General features: G+C 52.0%; 2 protein-coding genes across 3 annotated transcripts in view; one reads left to right on the top strand and one right to left on the bottom strand.

Annotated features, from left to right (window-relative positions):
* Positions 1 to 4,128: 4,128 nt before the first annotated feature.
* On the bottom strand, positions 4,129 to 13,002 carry RLBP1 (retinaldehyde binding protein 1). Of its 2 annotated transcripts, XM_019533734.1 has the most exons (8): positions 12,695 to 13,002; positions 10,637 to 10,673; positions 9,343 to 9,471; positions 8,634 to 8,838; positions 7,312 to 7,490; positions 6,188 to 6,346; positions 5,412 to 5,522; positions 4,129 to 4,771 (listed from the first exon to the last, which is right to left on the bottom strand). In XM_019533734.1, exons 2-8 carry the CDS (start codon positions 10,646 to 10,648, stop codon positions 4,613 to 4,615), a joined length of 954 nt encoding a protein of 317 aa, XP_019389279.1. In that variant the 5' UTR covers positions 10,649 to 10,673; positions 12,695 to 13,002; the 3' UTR covers positions 4,129 to 4,612. The 2 variants fall into 2 exon arrangements, with proteins under 2 accessions (XP_019389279.1, XP_019389280.1); XM_019533735.1 differs by lacking the exon at positions 12,695 to 13,002 and having other exon boundaries at positions 8,634 to 8,866.
* A 1,841-nt stretch (positions 13,003 to 14,843) lies between these two features.
* Positions 14,844 to 21,033, top strand: part of FANCI (Fanconi anemia complementation group I) — a 46,398-nt gene continuing 40,208 nt past the window's right edge. Inside the window, exon 1 of the mRNA XM_019533179.1 lies at positions 14,844 to 14,925. Within this exon, the coding sequence (XP_019388724.1) occupies positions 14,844 to 14,925 (82 nt within the window). The remainder of the gene's footprint in view (positions 14,926 to 21,033) is intronic.

The raw sequence follows: 21,033 nt of genomic DNA, 5'->3' as shown, positions 1-21,033 counted from the left end.
AAAAAAAAAAAAAAAAAAATTATATAAATATATATATAAAATATATAGAAACAGTGTCCTTAATTTTATTTTTTTCTTCTTGTGTTTAATTTTTTTGGTCTTTTATTCTGTGTGGTATTGAACAGAGGTCATTGAAAAACAAAATGTAATTTTGTTATCTTTGATTCAGTGGAATTTCTTTACTTAAAAAAATAAAAATAAAGGACTTTGAGTTCATCTTTGGCGGTGGTAGGTGTATATACTGTCTGTCCTTCCTGCATGCATTTCCTTTGTTATAAGACCCTAAGCAGGATTAACTTCGTGGAGAAACACTAAGGGCTTCTGTGGCATGGGAATGTGTTGTGTCTTGATAAAAACAATATCCATCTCCCAGCTGGAACTCATAGGAAATCCATTCTCAGATGATAATGAAATGTCGAGGGCAAGAGGCGCATGTTAAAATTGTGCAGGTCTTGAGTAGGGGCATTTTGGAAGGTTTTCAAGATGAGCGTCTGGTTCTGATGCCAATAGTAGTCTGAGGGGTTCACTTTGAGACAAACGCACAGCTAACTGCTTCTCCCTTTCCTCCAAGCACAACCTCTTATGTGTCATATGTGTGAACTAAGTCTCCTGACAAACTATTGGTCACAGACCTGAGGTCCGTCCTGCTCCATGTCCTGAAGTACCACCCTGCCCTGTGGGAGTTATACATTAGATGGATTGCAGGTTTGCTTCAATTCAATATCGTGACTGCTCTTGGCAGCAGTCCTAATGCTTCCAAGTTGGTGTAAGTGCCCTCTTGTTAGTGGCCAATTTGTTAGAGCTCTACAGAAGCATGGCTGCTTCCTCCACCCAACCCATGCTCCCTGGTTAGATAGCTGGCTTATACCCTGACCCAAGAGGGGTTGTTCCATCCACTGTAACTTGATTCCAGTTACCCTTAAAAATATTTGCCCTGTGGCAAGGAGTTCCCCAAGGTAACATAAAACACTTCCAAAGCACAACTTCCAATCTATCACATGTTCCCATCTCCCTGTACTGAGAAGGCAAATGGGAGTTTCCTAGTTACCTTCTTTTTACTTTTCCCTTTTTTCCCTGTTTCATATTGTTCTTCCCTATTCTTGTCTCTTCAGGGGTTGGGCCTTATACACCCTATGGTACACCCTGACCAACCAGTAAGAGTTGCTGGGATGCTGGAGTGGGTTGGGGAACACAGCTGTCATCTTGGAGCCTTTTTGGAAAGCTGGGCTTGTAATGAGAGTTATAGGGCCTGGCTCTCCAGGAAGGCCAACTACCTGAAGCTCCCACAAGCCTGAAAATCCAGCATCCACTGGCAAAGCAGCAGCTCTTGACAGACTCCTGTGCTAATCCCCTAGTTTTCCTTGAGGGCTATGTTGGTGCTCAGTCTGCCAGGAAGCTCATCGTCATAAGGTCATGGCAGAGCCACCACCAAGAGGTTGGGAGGCATGGGGTGTTGGATCGCAGGTTCCTCTGTCCGTACAAGATTTCTCTCTTTTTTTCCTCAGCTGTGTGTGTGCAGTGCATCTCTAGCTCCTTCATTCTGTGTCCTGCCTGCTGCTTTCCCCTACTTGGCAATGAGCTGGGAGCTTTTTTGGGGGGAGGGGGGGAAAAAGCTGGCTGTTGTTGCAGGCCTGAACAGCAAGGGCCAGCTGTGGTGCAACTCCCAAGTCCCTGTGCAGCTGTGAACTCTTATGCCATCAGATAACATAAGTGCTGGCAGGCTGACCCACTTCCCTCCACCGTACTCCTTGCCCAAATCTCAGCCAGATGCTTGGGCTGCTGGCTGTTAAACCACCCTCTCTGGCAGGTGGGGGATTTGCCACTTGCATTCCCTAATGCTGTTCACTAAGGGCTTGGGAGAGAATGAGAAAGCAGTGTTGTGTTAACTCCTCAATGGTGAGTCATAAAATCTGTTTTTGTGCCTGCTGCAACCTGAATTGTTGGAATAGGAGGGTGTCCAAAGAGTTAAGCACCTGTTGGCTGAGCCAATGCATAACAGAATGGAGCCAAAAACCAGCCAAGGCCCCCTTCATTTATTGGCATTAAACTTCTTCCTGTGTGTTCCTTTGCTTGGAGACCAGGAGACTCTGAAGAGGTGACCTGCTGCCCTGCCAGGAGCATGATGCAGAGAAATTGGAAAGGATCAGTTCAGCAGCTGGGTGCAGTGATGCTGGGTGAGTGCCATTGGAGCCCGCCCTCTGTTTGTTCAGCTAAAATGAACTCTGCTCTTTGTGCTGTGAGACTGGACCTGCCTGGCCTAGCAGGCAGTGCCTGTAGCACTCTCTTGTCCTGTCCTGGTGTGTGCAGGGTCTCACAGGTGGATGCCATGGTCAGTACAGCTCCTGTTCTCAGGTCTTTCTGCTCTAGGTCATGGGTTTTTCCCTTCCTGTTCTGGCGTGCTGCCCTGTGTAAGCCTTAGCTGGGCAGAGACAGGCAAATATTGTACTCAGAGTGGATGTGGTTGGGCTTGGCTTTCTTACTGTCGTGAGAGGCCTCAGAGTGGTGGCAGCATCCAAACTAAGTGCTAATGGATATATCATGTTCAAAAACTCAAGATCTGTGTGTGTGGATGATGAAGAACCTGGAGAGGTAAAGCTAGAGCTATCCTAAGCTGGAGTCCCCACCTTGCAGCTGTCCTGTTCTGGTGTTTGATCAGCACCGGCTGGCTCATAACCTGCCTCAGTTTGCTGGCTGTAGGGCAGGTGGGCACGACTGCTGCAGTTGCTGTCTCCATAAAGAGATGGGTCACTGCCGGCTGCACAGGTAAGTGGCTTTTTATTGGGTCCCTGGCAAACATGGGAGCTGACTCAGCCCTACCATGCAAACTGCCTCCTAGACCATGCAGAGTGAAGCCCCTTCACTACCGGCCTGTTATCCTCCCTCTGACTCTTCTGTGTGGCTGATCCTATGGCAGATCTGGGGTTTGCACATGCTGGGGCAAGCTGAATGAGCCCCAGTCCTGCCTCAGACAGGCCCCATCCTTCCTGCAGCTTCTGAGCAGACATCCTGTTTGGTTTGAGTCTGAGCCAGTGCCCTGATGAATGCACCCCTTGTCAGCACCCTCCATCTGAAATGGGCCCCTGCTATTTTGCTTTGCAAATTTAAATCCTGGTGCGTAGCTGGGGAAGGGAGGGATGAAAGGTTTGTGCTATAGAGACAGCCTTGCTTTAGAAGGAGGGTGACCATGGGGCAGAGGACGGAGACTAGCTTCCCTCCAGTCCAGGAGTCTCTTCCTGCTGCTCTGGTGCCGGCTGCCTGGCGGCTGCTGAAGCACAAAAAGCCCATGACTAGGGCTGTTGTTGCTCTGCTGAACTGGAACTAGCTTGTTTTACTTTGATAAGATCTTAGCCCCACTGTTTCATAAAGCAAGTATAGGAGCCAGCCCATTCCCTTTGGCTTTCCACCCTAGACTTGGGGGTTGAGGAGAGGACTGCCACCCCCATCTGAATGCTGTAGCTGCCTCCTCCCTTTCTTTCATAAGGCTATAAGGAAGTGCAGGGGGAAGGGAGAGCTGCATCTTTCCTCTCCTCTTCAGCTTCTCTTCATCTAGCCATGTTTAGGCACTTCCTGAACTGCATAGATCCTTACTCCTCACTTCCAATGTGGTACTTGGAAGAGGGAAATGCCCACAGGCTGCTAGGGGATTTGAAGCATCTTGGAGGCTGGTGCCACTCCATGGTCAGCTGATACTGCAGAGGCCCAGCTATCCTTGTGCCTGGAGTGGGGGTGCTGAAGATGGGGCTTTATGGGTGATGGGTGAAACATCCCTCTTCACAACTTGCCAGCCTGAGCCAATCATTTCCAGTTAGCATAAGGAATCTGGGCCTCTGAGGCAGCTGGGAAGAAACCTGGCTCTGGGGGAGGTGTACTTCACCTCTAGCACCTACTGTGTCCTTGGCTTCCCTGCTGAGAAGGCCTGTGAGCATGGGTGGTGCTGACTTTCCTGGGACCAAGGCTTTGCCTAGCCCTTGTCCCCTCAGGCCAGCTCTTGTGGTGCCTAGGAAGCAATCCACTGTTTGCCTCCTCTTGGAAACACCAGCACATCAGGGCTATTCCTGTCCATATGTGCAAACTGATAACCACTTTACCTGCAAGCCTTGTGCATCCAATACAAAGGGACCTGACACCTTTTCTGTCAAAAGCTTTATTTCTCTGTGTATGTGTTTCAAGCAGCCTTTCATAGGGGCTTCTGTGGTGATGGACACTGCCTGGTTCACTACTGTTACCCAAGAACGTGGCAAGCAGGACAGCAGCCCTGGCCCCAGTGCTTGGGTGTGAGGTGGGGCAAAGTGGTTGTTCCAATTGCTTCCTCCAATGGGTCTGGCTTCCTCCTCCCAGTCTAGCCCCTGTCTTGTCCTCTCCTCACAGTTCCCAGATGCCTGTCAAGGAAAGCTGGCTCTTCCATGGGACATCTGGAGAAAGGGCCCTCTTCCTGAGGCCTGTTGTATAGGGTTCCTAGCCTCTTGGCGGTGGGGCTGGAGTCTAGCTGGCATGGAGGAATGTGCCCAGAGTGTATCATCACAAGGAATCATACCGCTACAGTAAAAGGGCTGCCTAGGTTAAGAGGCTGCCTCTGATCCTATCTTACAGGGAGCAGGGGATGGGCACAGCTCTAAAGAGCTGTGTCTTCAGCCTCAATCGCAGTCCCGAAGAGTTTATCAGCGACTATTCGGCCATTGTATTTGGACAGTTTGCCACCAAAGTCTGCTGGCAGGATGTCGGCATCAATCTCCTGGAAGAAGGAATCCAGCTCATCCCCATGCACAAAGACCTGGGTGAGACGGGAAGAAGGATGTAGAGCTGAGCGGAGATGCACCTAGGGGCTTCTAGCCACAAGAAAGGGGAGCATGCCCTGCCACAGGAGGTGATCTGAGGGTGCCTTCTCCAAGGGAGGGCCCTGGACAAGTATCTCATCAGACTAACCATGGCTTGAATGCAGATGGGGAATAGCAGGTTCATGTTCCCAGTTGGTCTGCAAATGAAAATGGCAGAGTACTGGGATCTACACTGGCCTAGTGAGCTTGCTGCTGTTTCCCTCCCTACCCACTACCACACCATGCCCCTATCTTCCCCCTCAACTATGGGACTATCTCATGCTTATCTGCCCTGCTTCGACTGGAAAAACTTGAGAGAATCCTGATAGAAGGCAGCACAACCACCATTTGTGGCCAAAACAGGCCAATAAACCAGATCTGAGGTGTTAGTCATGTAGTCAGCATGGTTGTCTTGTTGCCTGCACTGTCAGGACCTGCCCATAAGCAGAAAAGCCACTGGCCAGAGAGGCCAAAGGCAGCATTTTCTCTGGGCTCTGCTTTTCCCTGATTTCAGCCAGAACTGGCATCCCCTGACCCCAGCCCTCTCTTCCTCTGCAGGGACAGCATGCATCTCTCCTTGCCTCCCAACACACTCACCCTGTCCAGGAGCTTGCTCTTCAGGAAAGGCTTGACCATGTTGTAGGTAGTAGTGAAGTACCAAGGTTGGTGGATGAAGTGGATGGCCTTGAATCGAGCTGGGAAAGAGTCCTGTGGATCCAAAACCCAGGCAACAGTGTGTTACTTAGTGCTACATGCATAGAGACATTGGTAGTCAATACCCATTGTGAGGGTGGCAATGTCCCTTCCAGAGATACTTTTCTGGGTGACAGATTGGGAGTATGTGTGGGTGATGTACAAATACCATTGCACGTCATTGGTATTTCTGTACAGTAATGCCAAGCAGACTAGCGTGGCAGGACAAAGATGAGGTGGTAAGACGCAGCCCAGGTGAGACACACCTCTGGCAGGTGGAGTGGCTCTGGTAGGTGGAGTGGCACATTCACAGGAACTAGGACTTTACTGCACCCACAACTTGTGCCATCACTGGCCAGACCATCTCTACAAGGTGCTGCCTTTGGTAATACCAGCTGGTGACTGTTGCTTGCTATGATACCTGGAGGAGCAAGTAGTGAAGGGAGGGGGCTCAACTCTGGGGCTTACTAGCACAGTGGTGCCCATTCATGCAGAGCTATGCTATGTAGCCAAGAGCTCCTACCCCGAGGTTCTACCTCCCTGAGCCAGTCTGGTCCCAGGTGAGCCCCATGCAGGCCTGCAGAATGCCCTTATTGCTGCGCTGAGCCCCATCTCTGAGTACTCCACACCTGTGTCTACCTCTTGGTGCCTGGTTGCAGGCAGCAGAAGCATGTCCTCACCTGAAGCATGTCCACCATCTTCCGGAGCTCAGCAGGCTTGATGCCAGATGCTTGCTGCATGGTGAAGCCCTTAAAGTTCTCAATGATGCAGAATCCATTGATCTGGGTCTCTTCATTTTCCAGTAACTTCTCCAGGATAACACAATAGGCACGAAGAATCTGAGCCGCAGGGAGAGAGGGAAACAAGGTCACAAATGCCCAAGTCCTTCCCAGCCCAAAATGCACCCCCCCACCCCTTGCTTTCTTACTGGCCCACCGGGGGACCTGAGGGCAGAGATGGATCCTCTATAAATTCCAACCTGCCCAGCTGTATTCTGCTTCCCTGAATTCATCTGGATTTTTTCCTTTCTCCTCTGCTGTAACTGTTATGCTAACACTGTTAAACAGCTGCTATTTTTGCATCTCTGAAAATAGAAGTGCAAGGCTGAAGACAGATGAGTAAAAAATGGGGTACTGTGTGCTCTGAAGAGGCCAGGGAAACATGCGAGTTAAACTAGTCCAGATTCCTGTTGTATGTTGGGTGCCACTGGCCAAGTCCTCTCTCCTCTCGATTTCTCTTTCTCTACAATGGGGGTGGTGATGCCTACCTTCCTTTCTGAAGTACATTTACAGCTGCAAGACATCACCAGAGTTCTCTGTGGTGCTAGTGCTCTGACCCCTGCACCCCCAAACCTGACCTGTGATGTGCAAATGTTTTGGGATCCCTTGGGATGAGGCATGTTGTATCCATGCTATTCACTAGTGCATGACTTAGGAGAAAAGAGCTTTGCTAAGATGAGTGATTCTCAACGGGCGTGCCTCAAGATCATTTCAAGCATGTTGCAGGGTACAATGCAAGTCAAAAATCATCCTGACCTGCTGTGTTCTTCCTGAATTATTTGTAGTGGAAGAAGTGCTCTATTGTTTTTCTGTAATCAAAACGTTAGGGCAAACTAAGAGCTGACATTTTCCAAGAGATGCCTCAAGTCTAGAAAGGTTGAGATCCCACTGGCTTAGACCTTGGAGGCCCAGGGTAAGGGAGGGTAAGTGGGTGTGTTTAAAGCCCACAATCAGATAAAGGGCTTGACCTGTCCCCTGCCAGGGAATAAAGCTGTAACCTCTAGGGCCAGCAGGGCTGAGCAAACCTCGTCAAAGGTGATCTCCTCGTAGTCCCAGTTTTCAATGTTGAAGAGCATCACCACCCGGCCATACTTGTCCCTGCTGGACAGGATGCCAGGGTAGCCAGCCTCGATGGTGCTGCGCACGGCCTCGGGTGTCAGGTCTTCAAAGAGCTCGGGGTACTGCTGGCGAAAGTTTACATAGCCTGGAGGCAGTGAGAGAGAGAGAAGGCTAGAGTCTGGAATAAGGGGAGCTCCCTTTCCTGGTGCCAGTGCGGCGGTTGGACTGTGCCTGCATAGCAGTAAGCAGGTGGTAAGGACATCTGGTCCGGGTCATGCTGTGCCACGTGCATTCCTACAGCAGCTCGCTGGCAGGGCTTTGGGTACCTTGGAGGCCCTGGCCCAGGGCTCCCATCAGGCTGGGCACACAGCCACAAGGAGACACAAAGCTTGTACTGAGTACGAATCTGGTGCTGCAAAGTGCTTCTCCCTGGCTTCCTGCCAGCCCACCCAGGCTCTTAGGGCTCCTAGTCTGAGAACCAGTCACAGCCACAGCTTCCCCTTGCCCAGCATGGGGCAGCCAGGTTGGGAGAGCAGCCACCAGCCCCATTCTCCCCCTGAAGTACCAATGTGATGTTTTTGTCCCTGCTGTCTCTCTTCCCCCAGGGCTGGGTCCTTCTGCCTCGCTCCCTTCTGCCAGCCCCACCCTCAGCCCACTTTCCCTGGCAGTCCATGGCCATTAAGGGAAATGAGGAAATTCACTCTGGGAAGAAGCTTCTCCTCAGCCCCTGTGCCAACACCACTAATTACAGCCTCATTATCCATGGGACAGAGACAAAGAAGCCTGGAGCTGGAGCCAAAAAGCACAGGGGCTTACAGCTACCTCATGCTGAGACCTCCCTTCTGTCCCCCTAGGCCCCCTTGTTCCAGCCCCTGACGCCCGAACCAGGACATGCAAATCCCGCTGCCCATGTCCCTGTGAGCATCCTACAGGCAGAGCTTCTGAGCAACCAGCACCAGTCCTCCCCACTGCGCCCACCATTGCCTGGCCTCCATGACCGCCAGCCTTCCCCAGTCCTGTTCCTCCATATGAAACCCACTCCCTAGAGATGGAGTTCGCTAGGGCAAGTGGCAGCGGTGCGAGCTGTGAACATCAGCCCCTTTCTGCAGGGAAAGGGACACTGATCAGTTTGGCATGAAGGGCTTGCATTTTATGCCAGCTCCTGCTAAGTACATAGACTTGGCCTTGTGGCTGGGATGCACTCTGAGGAATGTGACTGTGCCCCAGGAGCAGGGAGTGGCCTTGTCGCCCCAGACTGGGGGGCAAGGGGAGAGCAGGGGGCACCCACCTTTGAGCAGCTCGTAAGCTCTGTGGGTGTCAAACTTGCGGGCACGGATGAAGCGGAGGAAAAAGGAGTCATCCTTTCCCTGCACCTTCTCTGCCACTGCCTTGCCCAGCTCCTCCTGCCCGCTGGCTCCTGCATGGACCAGTTCCCGCAGCTCCTTCAGTGCTGGCTCCCGCCTCTCCTCGGTCTCATTCAGCTCGTCCTTCGCCTGGGGCAGGGTGGAGGGAGACCAGTGCCTGAATCAGGAATGGGTGTGCTTATGTGGATAGGACCTCAGCTGCACAGCATCCTGGAGGCAAGCAGGGCTGGAAGCCACAGCTGCTGTCTCAAAGGCTCTCCCTACTCGCTCTGCTGGCCAGCAGGGACACCTTGCAATGACCCCAGAACCCACTTTAGGTGGCAGAGATGGGATATGCTCCCAGGGGACAAGGCAGCTGCATCTAGAGAGTATTCCCACTGCCTCTGGCGAAGGACTGCCCTATAGCAGCTACATGCCAGTGAGGTTCGTGGCATCAATCCAGAAGAGAGACCAAGGTCTGACCAGAGCCATAGGAGCAATGTGGAGCTAAGAGTCTCATGGGATGATGGGCAATGGAAGATCTTCAGCGCTGGATCAGTCAAAGGAGCCCCCTTCCTCTTGCAGGAAGGGGCTGGCCCCATCTGCCTGGTACCCAGGCTGTCTCTCCCCATGCCCCCCCTTCCAAGCTCTCACCTTCTGCAGGGTGTGTGGAGGGATTTTCTCACACTTGCCAAAGATGGGGCCATGGTCCTTGATGGTGAGTCGCTCAAGTTTGGCGCGAAGGGCCTGCTCCTCCTCAGAGACGACCCGAAACGTTCCAGTCTGGAGCAAAGCCACAGCAAGAAGAGATAGCGTGAGGAGTCTTCCCCTCTGTGACCTGTTCCAGGACTGAGGCAGCGCCAGAAAGATGCCCATGGGGCCTGGACGAGCATCCTGCGCTGACCTAGGGTTAAGTGACTTTGCTGGCACCAGAGGTAATGGTCTGTGCTGGGATCTGACAAGGGAGCTCCCTCTGGCTGTGAGGAAGGCTCAGGAGGGTGCTGAGTTTTGATGGGCAGAGGTTGCAATGGGGCCTGTGTCAGGATCAGATGCGGGCAAGGGTTCCCTATGCTGTTGGGGTGGGGGGTAGCTGCACTTAGCATGGGTTGAATACTAGGAAACCTGGTTCCTCTATGAAGGAGGCCTGCAGGCCTGAGGCTGGCAGATTGTGCTAGCAGTTCAACTTTGCACTTTGGAGTACCCATGCCAAGGGCCTGGCAAGGTTTGGTGAGTGGTGTTCAAGAGCTGCAGAGAAAAATGCAGTCCGTGCTGTCTTTTGGGCCACAGAAATACACAGGTCAGTACGGCCAGGGAAGATAAATCCACATGAACTCAGTACAGTCATGGTGCTGCCCCCAGACTGGGCACCACACAGCCATGGAAGCCAGTGATATTGCTCGGCGTAGGTGACCTGCTAGTTTCAAAGCCAGAAAAGGCCAGGGAGAATGAGGCAGGAGGAGTGTGTGGGGCAGGAGGGGCTGAATCTCCTGTCAGTACCAGCTATAAACCCACATGCTGGATATAGGGCAGTCTCTGGGGCGGGATAGCCAACCCATGCGGCTTCTCCAGGCTACTCTGGAAAAGCTTGCACGTCATCTCCAGAGCTCCCATTGTGTGTGAACACAAGTTGGGCCTGCTCTGTGTACTGTCCCCTAGTGAACTTCATTTAAGCGCTTCTGTGGCAAGCTGCTAGAGTTCTGCCCATACCAGTCTCCCAGAGAGTTTATTAACAGCAGTGCCAGTCCAGCCCTGCTGTTCACCTGGGATCACCTTGCCTGGCTGGATTTGGGCTACCGTGACATTGCACCGGCCTGGCACTGAGGTAGGGGATGCTTTCAGCCTGGCAGTTCTGTGAACAAGCGGAGAGCGGTGGCTCCATCTGGCTGCTGTATGTCTTGGCTAGGGCAGTGGCAGTGGAGAGGGGATGCTGAGCAGAAGCAGCACTCACCATTTCAGACATGCTGTGTCCTTGGCATCCACAGGTCCTGAAAGAAACAAGGAAGAATTCTCCATGAGGCATCTGCACAGCCCAAAGCACCTGCCCTGCTAGGTGCCCTGGCCTGGCCACTTCCACAGGAATCAGGAGAAGGGATGGGGAACTTGCCATTGGATGCCCACCTCCCCCTCAGCTCACTTGGGTAATAATTATTCCTCCTTCCCAAGCAACTCAGTAGATCTGAGAAACATTAAGGCCACTTGGGCCAAATGGCCTTTGAGTTTGGATAGCTGTCCTGACACTCTTTTGCCTTGTTTTTCAGAGGTGCGAAGGACTTGCCATTTCCCCCTTGGAGCTTCATAGAGGAGAATCGCACAGTTGGAAGTAATCACAAGGCTTCACGGACCCCAGGAGCTCAGACAAGCTGGTTCCATCTCAACTTTGTTCTTTCCTGAAGACAGAAATGCCTAGCTCCGCTGCTCTTAGGGAGCTCTTAGGGAGGCATTCAAAGCAGCCTGGGCTATTACAAGTGCATGGTGCTGGCTGGACTCAGCAGTTAACCCATCACACATCTATTTGGGTCAAGGCACCTGACGAAGGTCCCGGTAGCACAGCAGGGATCTCAGACAGACCTGAGGTTCCACTGAAGACCCTCTTCAGGATGGCCCTATCTAATGTCTGGCAGCAGTCCCAAGGGTGGCAGGCTGGTTTTCAGGCAGGTGGTTCTGGGAATGAGGCACCTTCTTGCTTCTGATTCTTTTCTTTGTGAACTTCACTATTTTCTGTACCCTAATGCAAGGGCTAAACCCTAAGGATCTTTGCAGAGAGGTGAAGAGAAATATATAGCTTCCTGTTGTAATCCAGAGCAGCTACTTCAGTGTATGCTGTCAATGAGGGGCAGCTACCCTGACCTATCTGAGCGTCTCCCTTCTGTTTCTAAAAGGATCCCAAAGTGCTTCAAAAGCTGTGAAACAAATGCTTGACTTCACTGGGATCATGCAAGTATAACAGAGAGCAGACCTTGGTGCTCTGTCCAGAGATCATTTCACATGCTCTCGAGGTGCCTGCACATTCCAGTCCTGTGGTGCCCCTGTGCAACCCGGCCAGTGCACTTTGCTCCTGAGCTGCACAACCCCTTTGCTGCCCCTGTCCTGAGCCAGTACCTGAGCTCTGTGATGGGACTTTACCCCACTGGACAGCAAACCAGTTCAGGATCTCTTCCGAGAATCATCAGGTGGATATCTTTGGATACAGATAAGAGGATGCCCAAGCGCGTGCTGTGTGATTTCTGTTTGGCATGTACTAGAGAGCAAATAATTCTCCCTTATCAGTCATTGCCCTGTAGCTCCTGAATCCCTGTGTGTTGTTTGTCCATTTCTCTCTTCCCTCCTGGATGTGGGATGAAGTTTCTGCTTGACTTTCTGATGGAGTCCTCGAATACCGAAAATAGACGCCTCGTCCCCAGAACCCACCTGCCCTCCTCCCAAAAGCTGCTCAAGCCTGGAAGCCTTTCTACAGGTATCTTGAGCAGGACTCGATGATCTCCCGAGGTCCCTTCCAGCCCTCATGTCTATGAAATCTATGAAAAAAGCCCTGATGGGCAGCTACTGAAGGAAGCTGTTGGTCAGAGCGCAGCAGGGAGGACAAGCCATAAACCCCAGTGTCGTCTTTGCTCACTGACCCTGCTTCTGAGTCAGATAAGGTCTGAGCAACAGAGAAGGAGAATTGGCAGCAGCAGCATCCAGGGATCAGTCCTGTGGACCATCCACCCATCCAGAGTAGGGGAAGCAAATGGACCTGAAGTTCAAACCCATGCAGGAAATTACGGTGCTTTCCTCTCTCCGTTGGCTCTCAGGCCATTAACTGTCTTCCCCTGAAAGGGCACCAGAGCTCTCTTTCTTGAGGCTTTTCAAACTAGGACTGGGCAAAGCCTGAGAGAACAGACTATAGGGCACAATCCCGTGTTGTTCTCCCCTGCTCTCCATTCCCCGCTTCCCGCCCTCACACAAATGGGGGGCCTGGATTAATATCTCTGATAGTAAGAGCCCCAGAAGAGTCCCGACTACTCACCAGAGACACCAGAAGCCGAACCGTCCTGGAGGAGTCAGGGCGTGAGGCTATGAGGCACTAGAACAGGGAGAGACAGGCAAGTGAGAGGCCTGAATGCAGCAGGAAGAAACCTGGGCAAAAGCTTTGTAGTCACCGGGCTGGGATTAGGCCGTCACAAGGCATCGCTCACAGCTGCTTTTTAATTAAGTCAGCACAAAAACAGGCGAGAGACCCCATTAAACATTGCAACAGGCAGATAAGCGAGGGAGGGAGCAGGGAAGGGGGCAAGAGGCCTCTTGGCTGGCAAGAGCGTGTGGAGGAGGGGGGAGCCGGGGCGATTCTAAGACCGATTAGTGAAGTATAAAAGCCGCTTATTGTGTGAGAGGGCTGTGCTCATTAGTGCTCGGCAGTGGGGAAAGGAGACCGGAGTGGAGGATGTGGGCTGACAGCTTCTCCTCTCCCCCAGAGAAACTGTCTCTTGTCCTCACACACTGAAGGGGATCCCTGCCTAAGCTGCAGGCTGGATGGGAGGGATGGGGATGGAGCTGGGACAGGGCTTTGGGGAGGTTGTTCTTCCTGGGTCTGTCTGCTTCCCAGGGGCTGCGGGGAAGGTATTGGCATGGCCAGGTCATTCATGATTCCAGTCCTTGGGTTTGTGAATGGTTTGCTTGCCAGTCTGTGAGTGAATTTGGTCTCATGACTGAGTGGGGAGTTGGCCACCATGACCAAACTGAGGGACAGCATGTGGGGGTAATGGGCAGCCTTCCCCACAGCTCTGCTGATGCCCCTCCATCCTAGCCTCTGCCAATCCAAGGCCTGGGCTTCACCACACTTTGCTCTGCCGCTCCCCCTGAGCGCACTTGTGTGGCTTGCTCCTTTTTCACACTGAGATGTGGCTGGAGTGTGTTAATCATCCTGCAGCAGAGAGAGGATACATATGGGTGAAGTTCTGCCTATCATGCCAACTTATAAAGCAGGCCCTGACTTAGTAGAATTGCCAAACAGCCCAGATGCAATGCACAGTGGCTTTGCAGGATCAATATAGGCTTGAAAGACAGCCAGCCTCTCCTGATCTTTACTGCCAAGACAAGACAGTGGCTTTCCACATGGGGAGGAGGCGATCTTACCTCACCGTGTCACAAGGGTAAGTGCTGAACACTGTGCTTCAAATTGTTCCCTGGGATTTTAGGTGAAGCCTCTTGATAATCTCTTGGAGTCTGAAATAAATCTCTTAAAAAAGGAAAGAGGACTGGCTGGATTTGTACAAACATGAAGAAGAAAGGGGCAGCTCCCTCCTGCTGGAGTACCTCCAAGGGTGACTTCAACAGGGCATTGGACCCTAGGTGACAGCTCTGCGTGAACAGTGGGATTACTGCTCCTGCTCATGCAGTTTGGTCAGGAAAAGACAATTTTCTCACACTTGGCTACATCTAGAAGGGCCTTGCAGTCTCTAGTGCACTGGAACTGAACCCAAGTGACTCCTTCATGCACCGAGGATTGGTGTTCAGCCATGTAAACACGAGTTCCCCTCCTTTCTCTTGTGCAATCAGATTCGTCAGCCAGCAACATTCACCAAGAACAGATGAGTCCAAGCTCCCATCTGAGCTCTCACTGTATAACACAGCCTATTCTAGCTTTAACTTTGCTCCCAAACAGCCACTCCATTGGGACCTTCCCAAGGAGGAGTCACTCACAAGCTCTTGGTGTAAGACATTGCCCAGTTGGACTTGATCCCCACATGCAGATATACAATGCTAAGTTCCTCAAGCTCTGCTTCATATTCAGGGTGTTTCTGGAGACGGGGTTCCAGTGAGGCCCTGAAATCTCCCACTGTGTGTCCTTTTTCCAGATCTGAATGCATGGGACTGCCTGTATAGTCAATGTATTTTTTTAAAGATGACATTTTTCGTTTTCTAAGCCAAATCAGCCAAATCAAGTTCAAACCCGTGAATCAGTCCAGAACCGTATGTGGCCCCACCAGGGGCTTCAGACATTTCTGAAGTCTTTTGGCGGGCATCCTACGTGCAGGCCCAAGCCTGGAGGCTTCGGGTTCAGATGCCCCCAAGTTTTGCCTGCCTTCAACCATATGGCCACAGGAGCAAGCCAGGGAGAAGCCTCCCATTTCCATAAAATGGATTTTAAACCCCAACGCTTTGGAGTGTAGTAAACCATGCCAGAAAAACAGTTATCCCAGGGCGGGCTTAAGGAAAACTGCCTTCATGGACCCAGATACATGGTGTTTCCCCGGCCAGGTAAGTATAGAAATGACCGACTATAGAAATGATCCCAGTGTATGAGTTGGGTTGCACCAGGCGATCCCAGTGTCCACCTCCTATCCCCCTCACCAACCATCCCAGTTTACCAGGCTGAGGTGAGAAGGACATGGTGATCCTTCATGGGCATGGATGCCAGGTCCTGGCACAGCTAGAGAGCTCTGTCAGGCAGTAGATGAGTAGAGGAGTGAGAAGCCTTCTCCTTGGGCTCGTGCTTTCGGTAGGGCATGGGGAGTAGGTCCCTGAACTTCACAGTTGGTCTGGCAAAGGGCACTGCATCTCATATCTGCAGACCCGTTCACAGCCACTTGTACTTTGATAGGAGAAAAGCGTTACTTCGCCTTGAAGGAGGCTCACTCACTTGCCCCGTGGGACAAGGTAATGAACACACAGCTCCATGAAAAACTCTCCTTCATGGCCAGACTCTTATTCTGAAGGGCGCTGCTAAGGGGAGCCCTAGCTAAGTGGCGGGTGCAGGAATGAAGGGGCTTACACAAGGCATGTTTTGTAACACTGCTGGGATTGAAGGATTTGAATTCCATATCCGCGCACTGCAAACTGAGCAGAGACCCTGCTGCAAGGGGGGAGGAAGACACATGACTCAGGGTGGGTGAGGGAAGGAGCAGAATCAGGTCAAAACCACTGGGCTTCACACTCCCCCATTCAGCATCTGCTGGTTCAGGGTTCCCTTGTCTAGGCTGTAATGCTACCCCATTCCCATCCCCCCCTCTCCTCCCTCCCCCCCCAAACGTCTGGACCATCTCCCACCCCGCTCTCACCTGCCCTGCAGAGTTTGTGGTGGGGAGGAGAGCTGTGAGGCTTGGTGCACAGGGGCTGCATTAGAGCAGCTCTCACAGCTCATGAAAGTTTCCAAGCTGATCCAAAGAGATTAGGACTTTGCATCAATGGCTCTGGCACAAGGAGCTGGGCAGAGCTACAATGGGCACATGGGGCTGGTGTCCTGGAAGTGTGTTAAGTGAGTACCCTGCATATCAGACCTGCCAGTCCCTTCCCAAGGGTATAAACCTAATTATTGCAAGGATCAGCCAGGAAAGTCTCTGTGTGTTATGCAAACAAAGTGCATGGGTGCTTTGGCCCCTTCTGGAGGCAGGAGCCCTCTCAATATGGGTCAGTGTCCTGCTCTGGTCAAGCGGGAAGGATGTAGCACCTATTCCATTGCCCCTTCTGCTTCAGAAGCTCTGCAGTTCCAATGCACATCGCTGATGGTAATGCTCATTTCCAGCGCCACAGCAGCTGAAGGGGGAATACATGGCCCAGAGGATGTGGGTACTTCTAGAACTGACCCTTCGTCCAGAAAGTCCAGCTTAAGATGTGCACATGTGAGGCTCCACAGGAGGCCTGTCCCAAGGAAGTGATGTCTTCCCCAGACCCCATTTCAATGGGAGTTTGCTGAGAAGGCTCCAGGCCTGTCAAAATACCTGTTGCTTTAAGCTGCTTCCCCCTAAGCGGATCATACAGCATCTGCTGAAGTAGACTATTGCCTATGAAAGCTCATGCTCTGAAGCAGTTTGAAACTACGTGCTACCCTGCCCTGTCTTCTGCCTGAGTTCAGACTAACCCAGCTATCTAATTCTCCCTAAGTTTACCAGGAAACATGAAAAGCCCAGTGGAGGTGAGCTGTCCTGCCTTTACAGGCAGCCCTGTCTTCAGGACATTGGGCCTATTTTGGCCAGCGGAGTGACCTGTTTATATCTAATGGGCCTCACAGTTGCCGGTACAGACCGCTGCCTGTGTGAGAGCCATTCAGCACCGTCACAAGCAAGTTGTTGGAGTGGAGATAATGGGGAGAATGCAGCCCTTGTTCTGCCTGGGAGCCAGCAGAGTTATCAGGAGGGGCCTCAGGAGGAAGCACGTGGCTCCTTCCACTGACTGGTGTGACTGGGAAGCCTGCTGTCTCTTGGATCCCTGGAAAGCACAAAACAAAGAGGACAAAAGAGGCCTGATGCAGGATTGTGCGCCATACCTGTGCCTTTTGATTAGTAGGCTGAGTCCCGTGGCTCCATCCCTCTGGAAGCTGGGTTGGAGTCATTGTTCCCGCCATACAGGAGGGACACAGAGGCATGGTTGGACCAAGTGACTTGGCATACACAGTGAGTCTGGGCAGAGACAAGAGTTGGATACCAATCTCATCACTCTTGAAAAGTCCTTCTTTCCTCTCTCCAACGCTGGGAGATGGCGGTTCTGTGGTTCCTGAGGGGGTCGCAAGTGCTCCTTTGGGAGCCAGGCTGAGTAATCTGAACATGTTGCTTCTGCTGGAGCATGTTATTTCCAAAGGGTCCTCTAAAATCACACCACCGAGCACAGCATGGCTTGGGTAAAATATCACTGCCTTCCTAAAAACAGCCTTCACTTCCTCCTGCTCTGGCGGCACACCTCCCACCTCCTCCGTGTCTCACCATGATTTTTTGCTGAGTTTCCCTCAACTTGAGTTGCAGGTTCATGAGCCTGCAGTCTCTGGCTGTGGTCTGGTTTTGTCATGTGGGGAGCAGGTCCCTCCTGATCATGCTGGGTCATAGGCCCTTTCCTTGCAGAAGGTAGCTGAAGCTGTCCCCACTCTGAGGGATGGACAAATGCACCCCAGAGTCCTTGCTAATACCAGCTCAGTAGACTGGGCTGAGGGGGCATAGAGAAACGAGCCCTGAATTCAGTAGAGGGTTCTCAGTGCAGAAGCAGCTTGGCCCTGTATCTTTTGTTCTTGAGCTGGTGTATGAAGTCAGGGATGACGTGGTGCCGCTCCTGAGTGCTGCAACTGTACCTAGTCAGGGTAATGCAGGAGGTGAGTTCCCCTTGCAGAATCAGAGCTGAGCACTGGCAATGCACGTGAACCCAGTTACAAGCTATTTTGGTCAGCTTCCCCAGATGCTTCCGCTCTCCATCAGCAATGGTTTCCGGCTTGTGTCCAGCCAGGCTGAGGACTGTGAAGAGATTGTTTGCTGGAGAGCACCCCACACTTCAGTACCTGGCTCTCCAGGGAAAGTGCATTGATAGTGCAGGATGGACACCAGACTTCACACTCCTTTTGCTCTAAGATGTTGTTTTACAGTGATTTAGCTACAATAACCTTTTCAAGGCTCTTCCCAAGGGAAAGGGTTGTTTAAATGAAAGCTGGAGGTTCTTCCCAGAGCTCCCAGGCAGCCCTATTGACCCCTGCCCCACCTCCACTTCATCCGGGTGGAGGGGGCAGGTGGAACTCCTCCCACCACCAGCCTTGTCAGTGTGTGTCCCTATGGGACCCAGGCTAAGCCAACAATGTACCTGAGAGTGTGTGTGTGTGCACGTTGCACATGCATGTCCATATGAAAGACATGGTGTGTGTGGCTGGGGGCTGTCAAGAAGCTGTTTTGGAGCAGGGGAGCACAGCCAGTGTTAGGTATGAGGAGTCTCAGCTCCTGGTCTCGATGCACTTGGATGAATCGCTTCCTCACTTCGTGCCTTAGTTTCTGCAAAATGGAGGCAATGACACAAACCCACCCGCGAGTGTCTGGGATGAGAGTTAAATTCAGGGAACTGAATTTAATGAAGTGAAGCACAGTCTCAAGAGGAAGGTTGCTAGATGGTGGGAAAACACCTGGCTGGTTTGCATGTAGCACCACTGCCCTCTTTTGGGTGCAGTCAGGGCTGCTCTGTGTGTCAGAGACCTTTGACTCCAATCAGTGGGGCTTCCCCATTAGTAAATGAGAGGGCCTGTGCTTTCCCAGTAGAAGGATCTGGATTGTTTGTTGCCATATGTTTGCTATAAGTCATTTAAAAATGTTATGGACCCTCAGTGACCCAGCCAGGATGCTGCTGAGCTCCTTGGGACTGGAATTAGCACCTTAGGAAAGGGCACTAGTAACTTCCTCATCTGCTTGTGGACCGGACTCCCAATGACAGATAGTTAACCTCCCACTTTGACTCCCAATGGGAGGATCTCGGCTACATGCCGCCTTTATGGAAATGAGAGACTCCTCCCTAGCTTGCTCCTGGGGCCATATGGCTGAAGGCAAGCAAAACTTGGGGGCATCCGAACCCCAAGCCTCTGGGCTTAGGCCTGCATGGAGGATGCCCGCCAAAGGATATGGAAGTATCTGGAGCCCCAGGCGGGGGTGGAGGATGCTTGCCAGTAGCAGGGCCACACGTGGTTCTTGAATGATTCACATGGATTTGGAATTGAATTGGCTGATTTTACTTGGGACGTGGAAAATTTTCTATTAAAAAACCCAACCCCCCCCAAAAAAACTAGTAACTCCCTGTAAGGAGGGCTTGGGCAGGAGAACAGGCAGACATGCTGGGCCAGTGTCCTGTAGGGGACAGCCTGGGGGCAGGCTCTGGGTTGGTGAGGCAGATTTTGCCTGAAGTCCTGGCTCTGACTCACCTGGCTGCTCAACTCCCAGGAGGTAAGGGAGCTCTTGAAAACAAACCCAGTTTGGTTATGAAGCTGTTCTTGAAATGGTTTCTCTTCCCTGCTTTGACATTGGCTCCTGTCCCTGTTCGTACAGGCCTCCTAAATGCCCTAGCTCTGTTTGCAGATCAGTCAACTAAATCCCTGCGTCTTAAACAGAGGTTAAATCTCTTTCAGCTCTAAAGGCCACCTCTTGTGCCCGGGTGCTTAAGAAGTTTATGCAAACTCTAATCCAAGCCACATATGAGGGGAGACTCAGCAGAGCAGGTGCAGCCAACGGGCCCCTCAGGTCTTCCTGGGTATCCCTGAATGGCCACTTTGTGCAGGGTTAGTGCTGCAGCTCCTCAGGCCACCCACTCCATGAGCCTTCACCCCACTCAGGCATTCAAGCACCGGGACCTGTGCTGCCCCCAGGTAATCATGGAGCTATGTGTACCCCCAAAACTCTAGGAAATTCTGGGGTCCCTCTGTACCAGAAAACTCAGGCTCCTCCCTTATCCAGGTTTCACAGGGAACCCCAAGAGACTCTGCCTGATTTTCTAAACTGCTGTGGACGCCTATGCCTCCATATTAAACTGAGTGCTGTATGGAGGTACATTTTTAAGGGAAGGGGAAGGGAGTTCTGCCTGGGGATGCCAAGCTACACAAACGCTGGGCATACCGCATGCCACAGCTCACTGGGGTGTATAACACCAGGCTGAGACTGGGTACAGTGTGGCTATATGTAATCACTCTTTTTGCTATGGAAACTCCTTGTATAGAAGGTCACCAACTGATGGGCACCAGCAATGGGAGCTATGGGAGGGCACATAATCTTCCCTGGAGAAAGTGTTTTCAGGCTGCACAGGTCTCAGATTGCCCAGGTCGCTCCTGCTGGGGAAGCAGGGGCCCCGGGTTCCCACTCTGCAGATATTATGCATGCAGCCTCTGCACTTTTGATCAGAGGTGCTGCATGGGGACAGTGCCAGCAGCTTTCCTGAGACTGTCGATGTTCCTGCCACATTAGTAAAATCAGTTGTTGGTATTCAACAGTCAGATGGCACCACAACTTTGCATGGCACTTGGCAGGGTCCCAGAGAGACGTGGCACCTGCCCAGCATAGACTGGAATGTACCAGATGCACAACAAACCTAATAGAGGAAAGAGGGAAACAAAGGAGAAAACCCAGTGCAAATAACAGGACTGGCTTGGCAGGTTGTGATCACTGTTGTTGTTGAGTATTGGCAGGGAGGAGGGAGTGAGCAGCCTTGGCCCAGGCTGTGTTGATGATTGGGAAATGCTGAAGTGCGCTCACGAGGGCATGTCATCAGCCCTTGTAATCATCCTGAGGCAGGACTTGGAAAGCGGCGCTGGAACGCACTGGCTCAAAGGCTTTGCTCGCACTAGCACTTCCCATCAGCCCCTCGCTACTGCCACAGCACCAGCACAGCTCCAGCTGCCCTGCCTGACACCACTGTCCCATCTAACTGTGCACAGCTGGACACTACAGCTAGGCAGTAAAAATGTCAGGGCTTCTCCTATTGCTCCCAGCAGTAAAGCTGCACTGAAGATTTCATAGATTTCATAGACATTAGGGCTGGAAGGGACCTCGGGAGATCATCAAGTCCAGCCCCCTGCCCAAAGGGCAGGAAGTCAGCTGGGGTCATAGGATCCCAGCAAGATAAGCATCCAATTTACTCTTGAAG

This window comes from Crocodylus porosus, unplaced genomic scaffold (genome assembly GCF_001723895.1).
Source record: "Crocodylus porosus isolate Cpor-Errol unplaced genomic scaffold, CroPor_comp1, whole genome shotgun sequence".
NCBI classification, from domain to species: domain Eukaryota; kingdom Metazoa; phylum Chordata; order Crocodylia; family Crocodylidae; genus Crocodylus; species Crocodylus porosus.
This window is presented reverse-complemented; position numbering and strand designations above follow the sequence as displayed.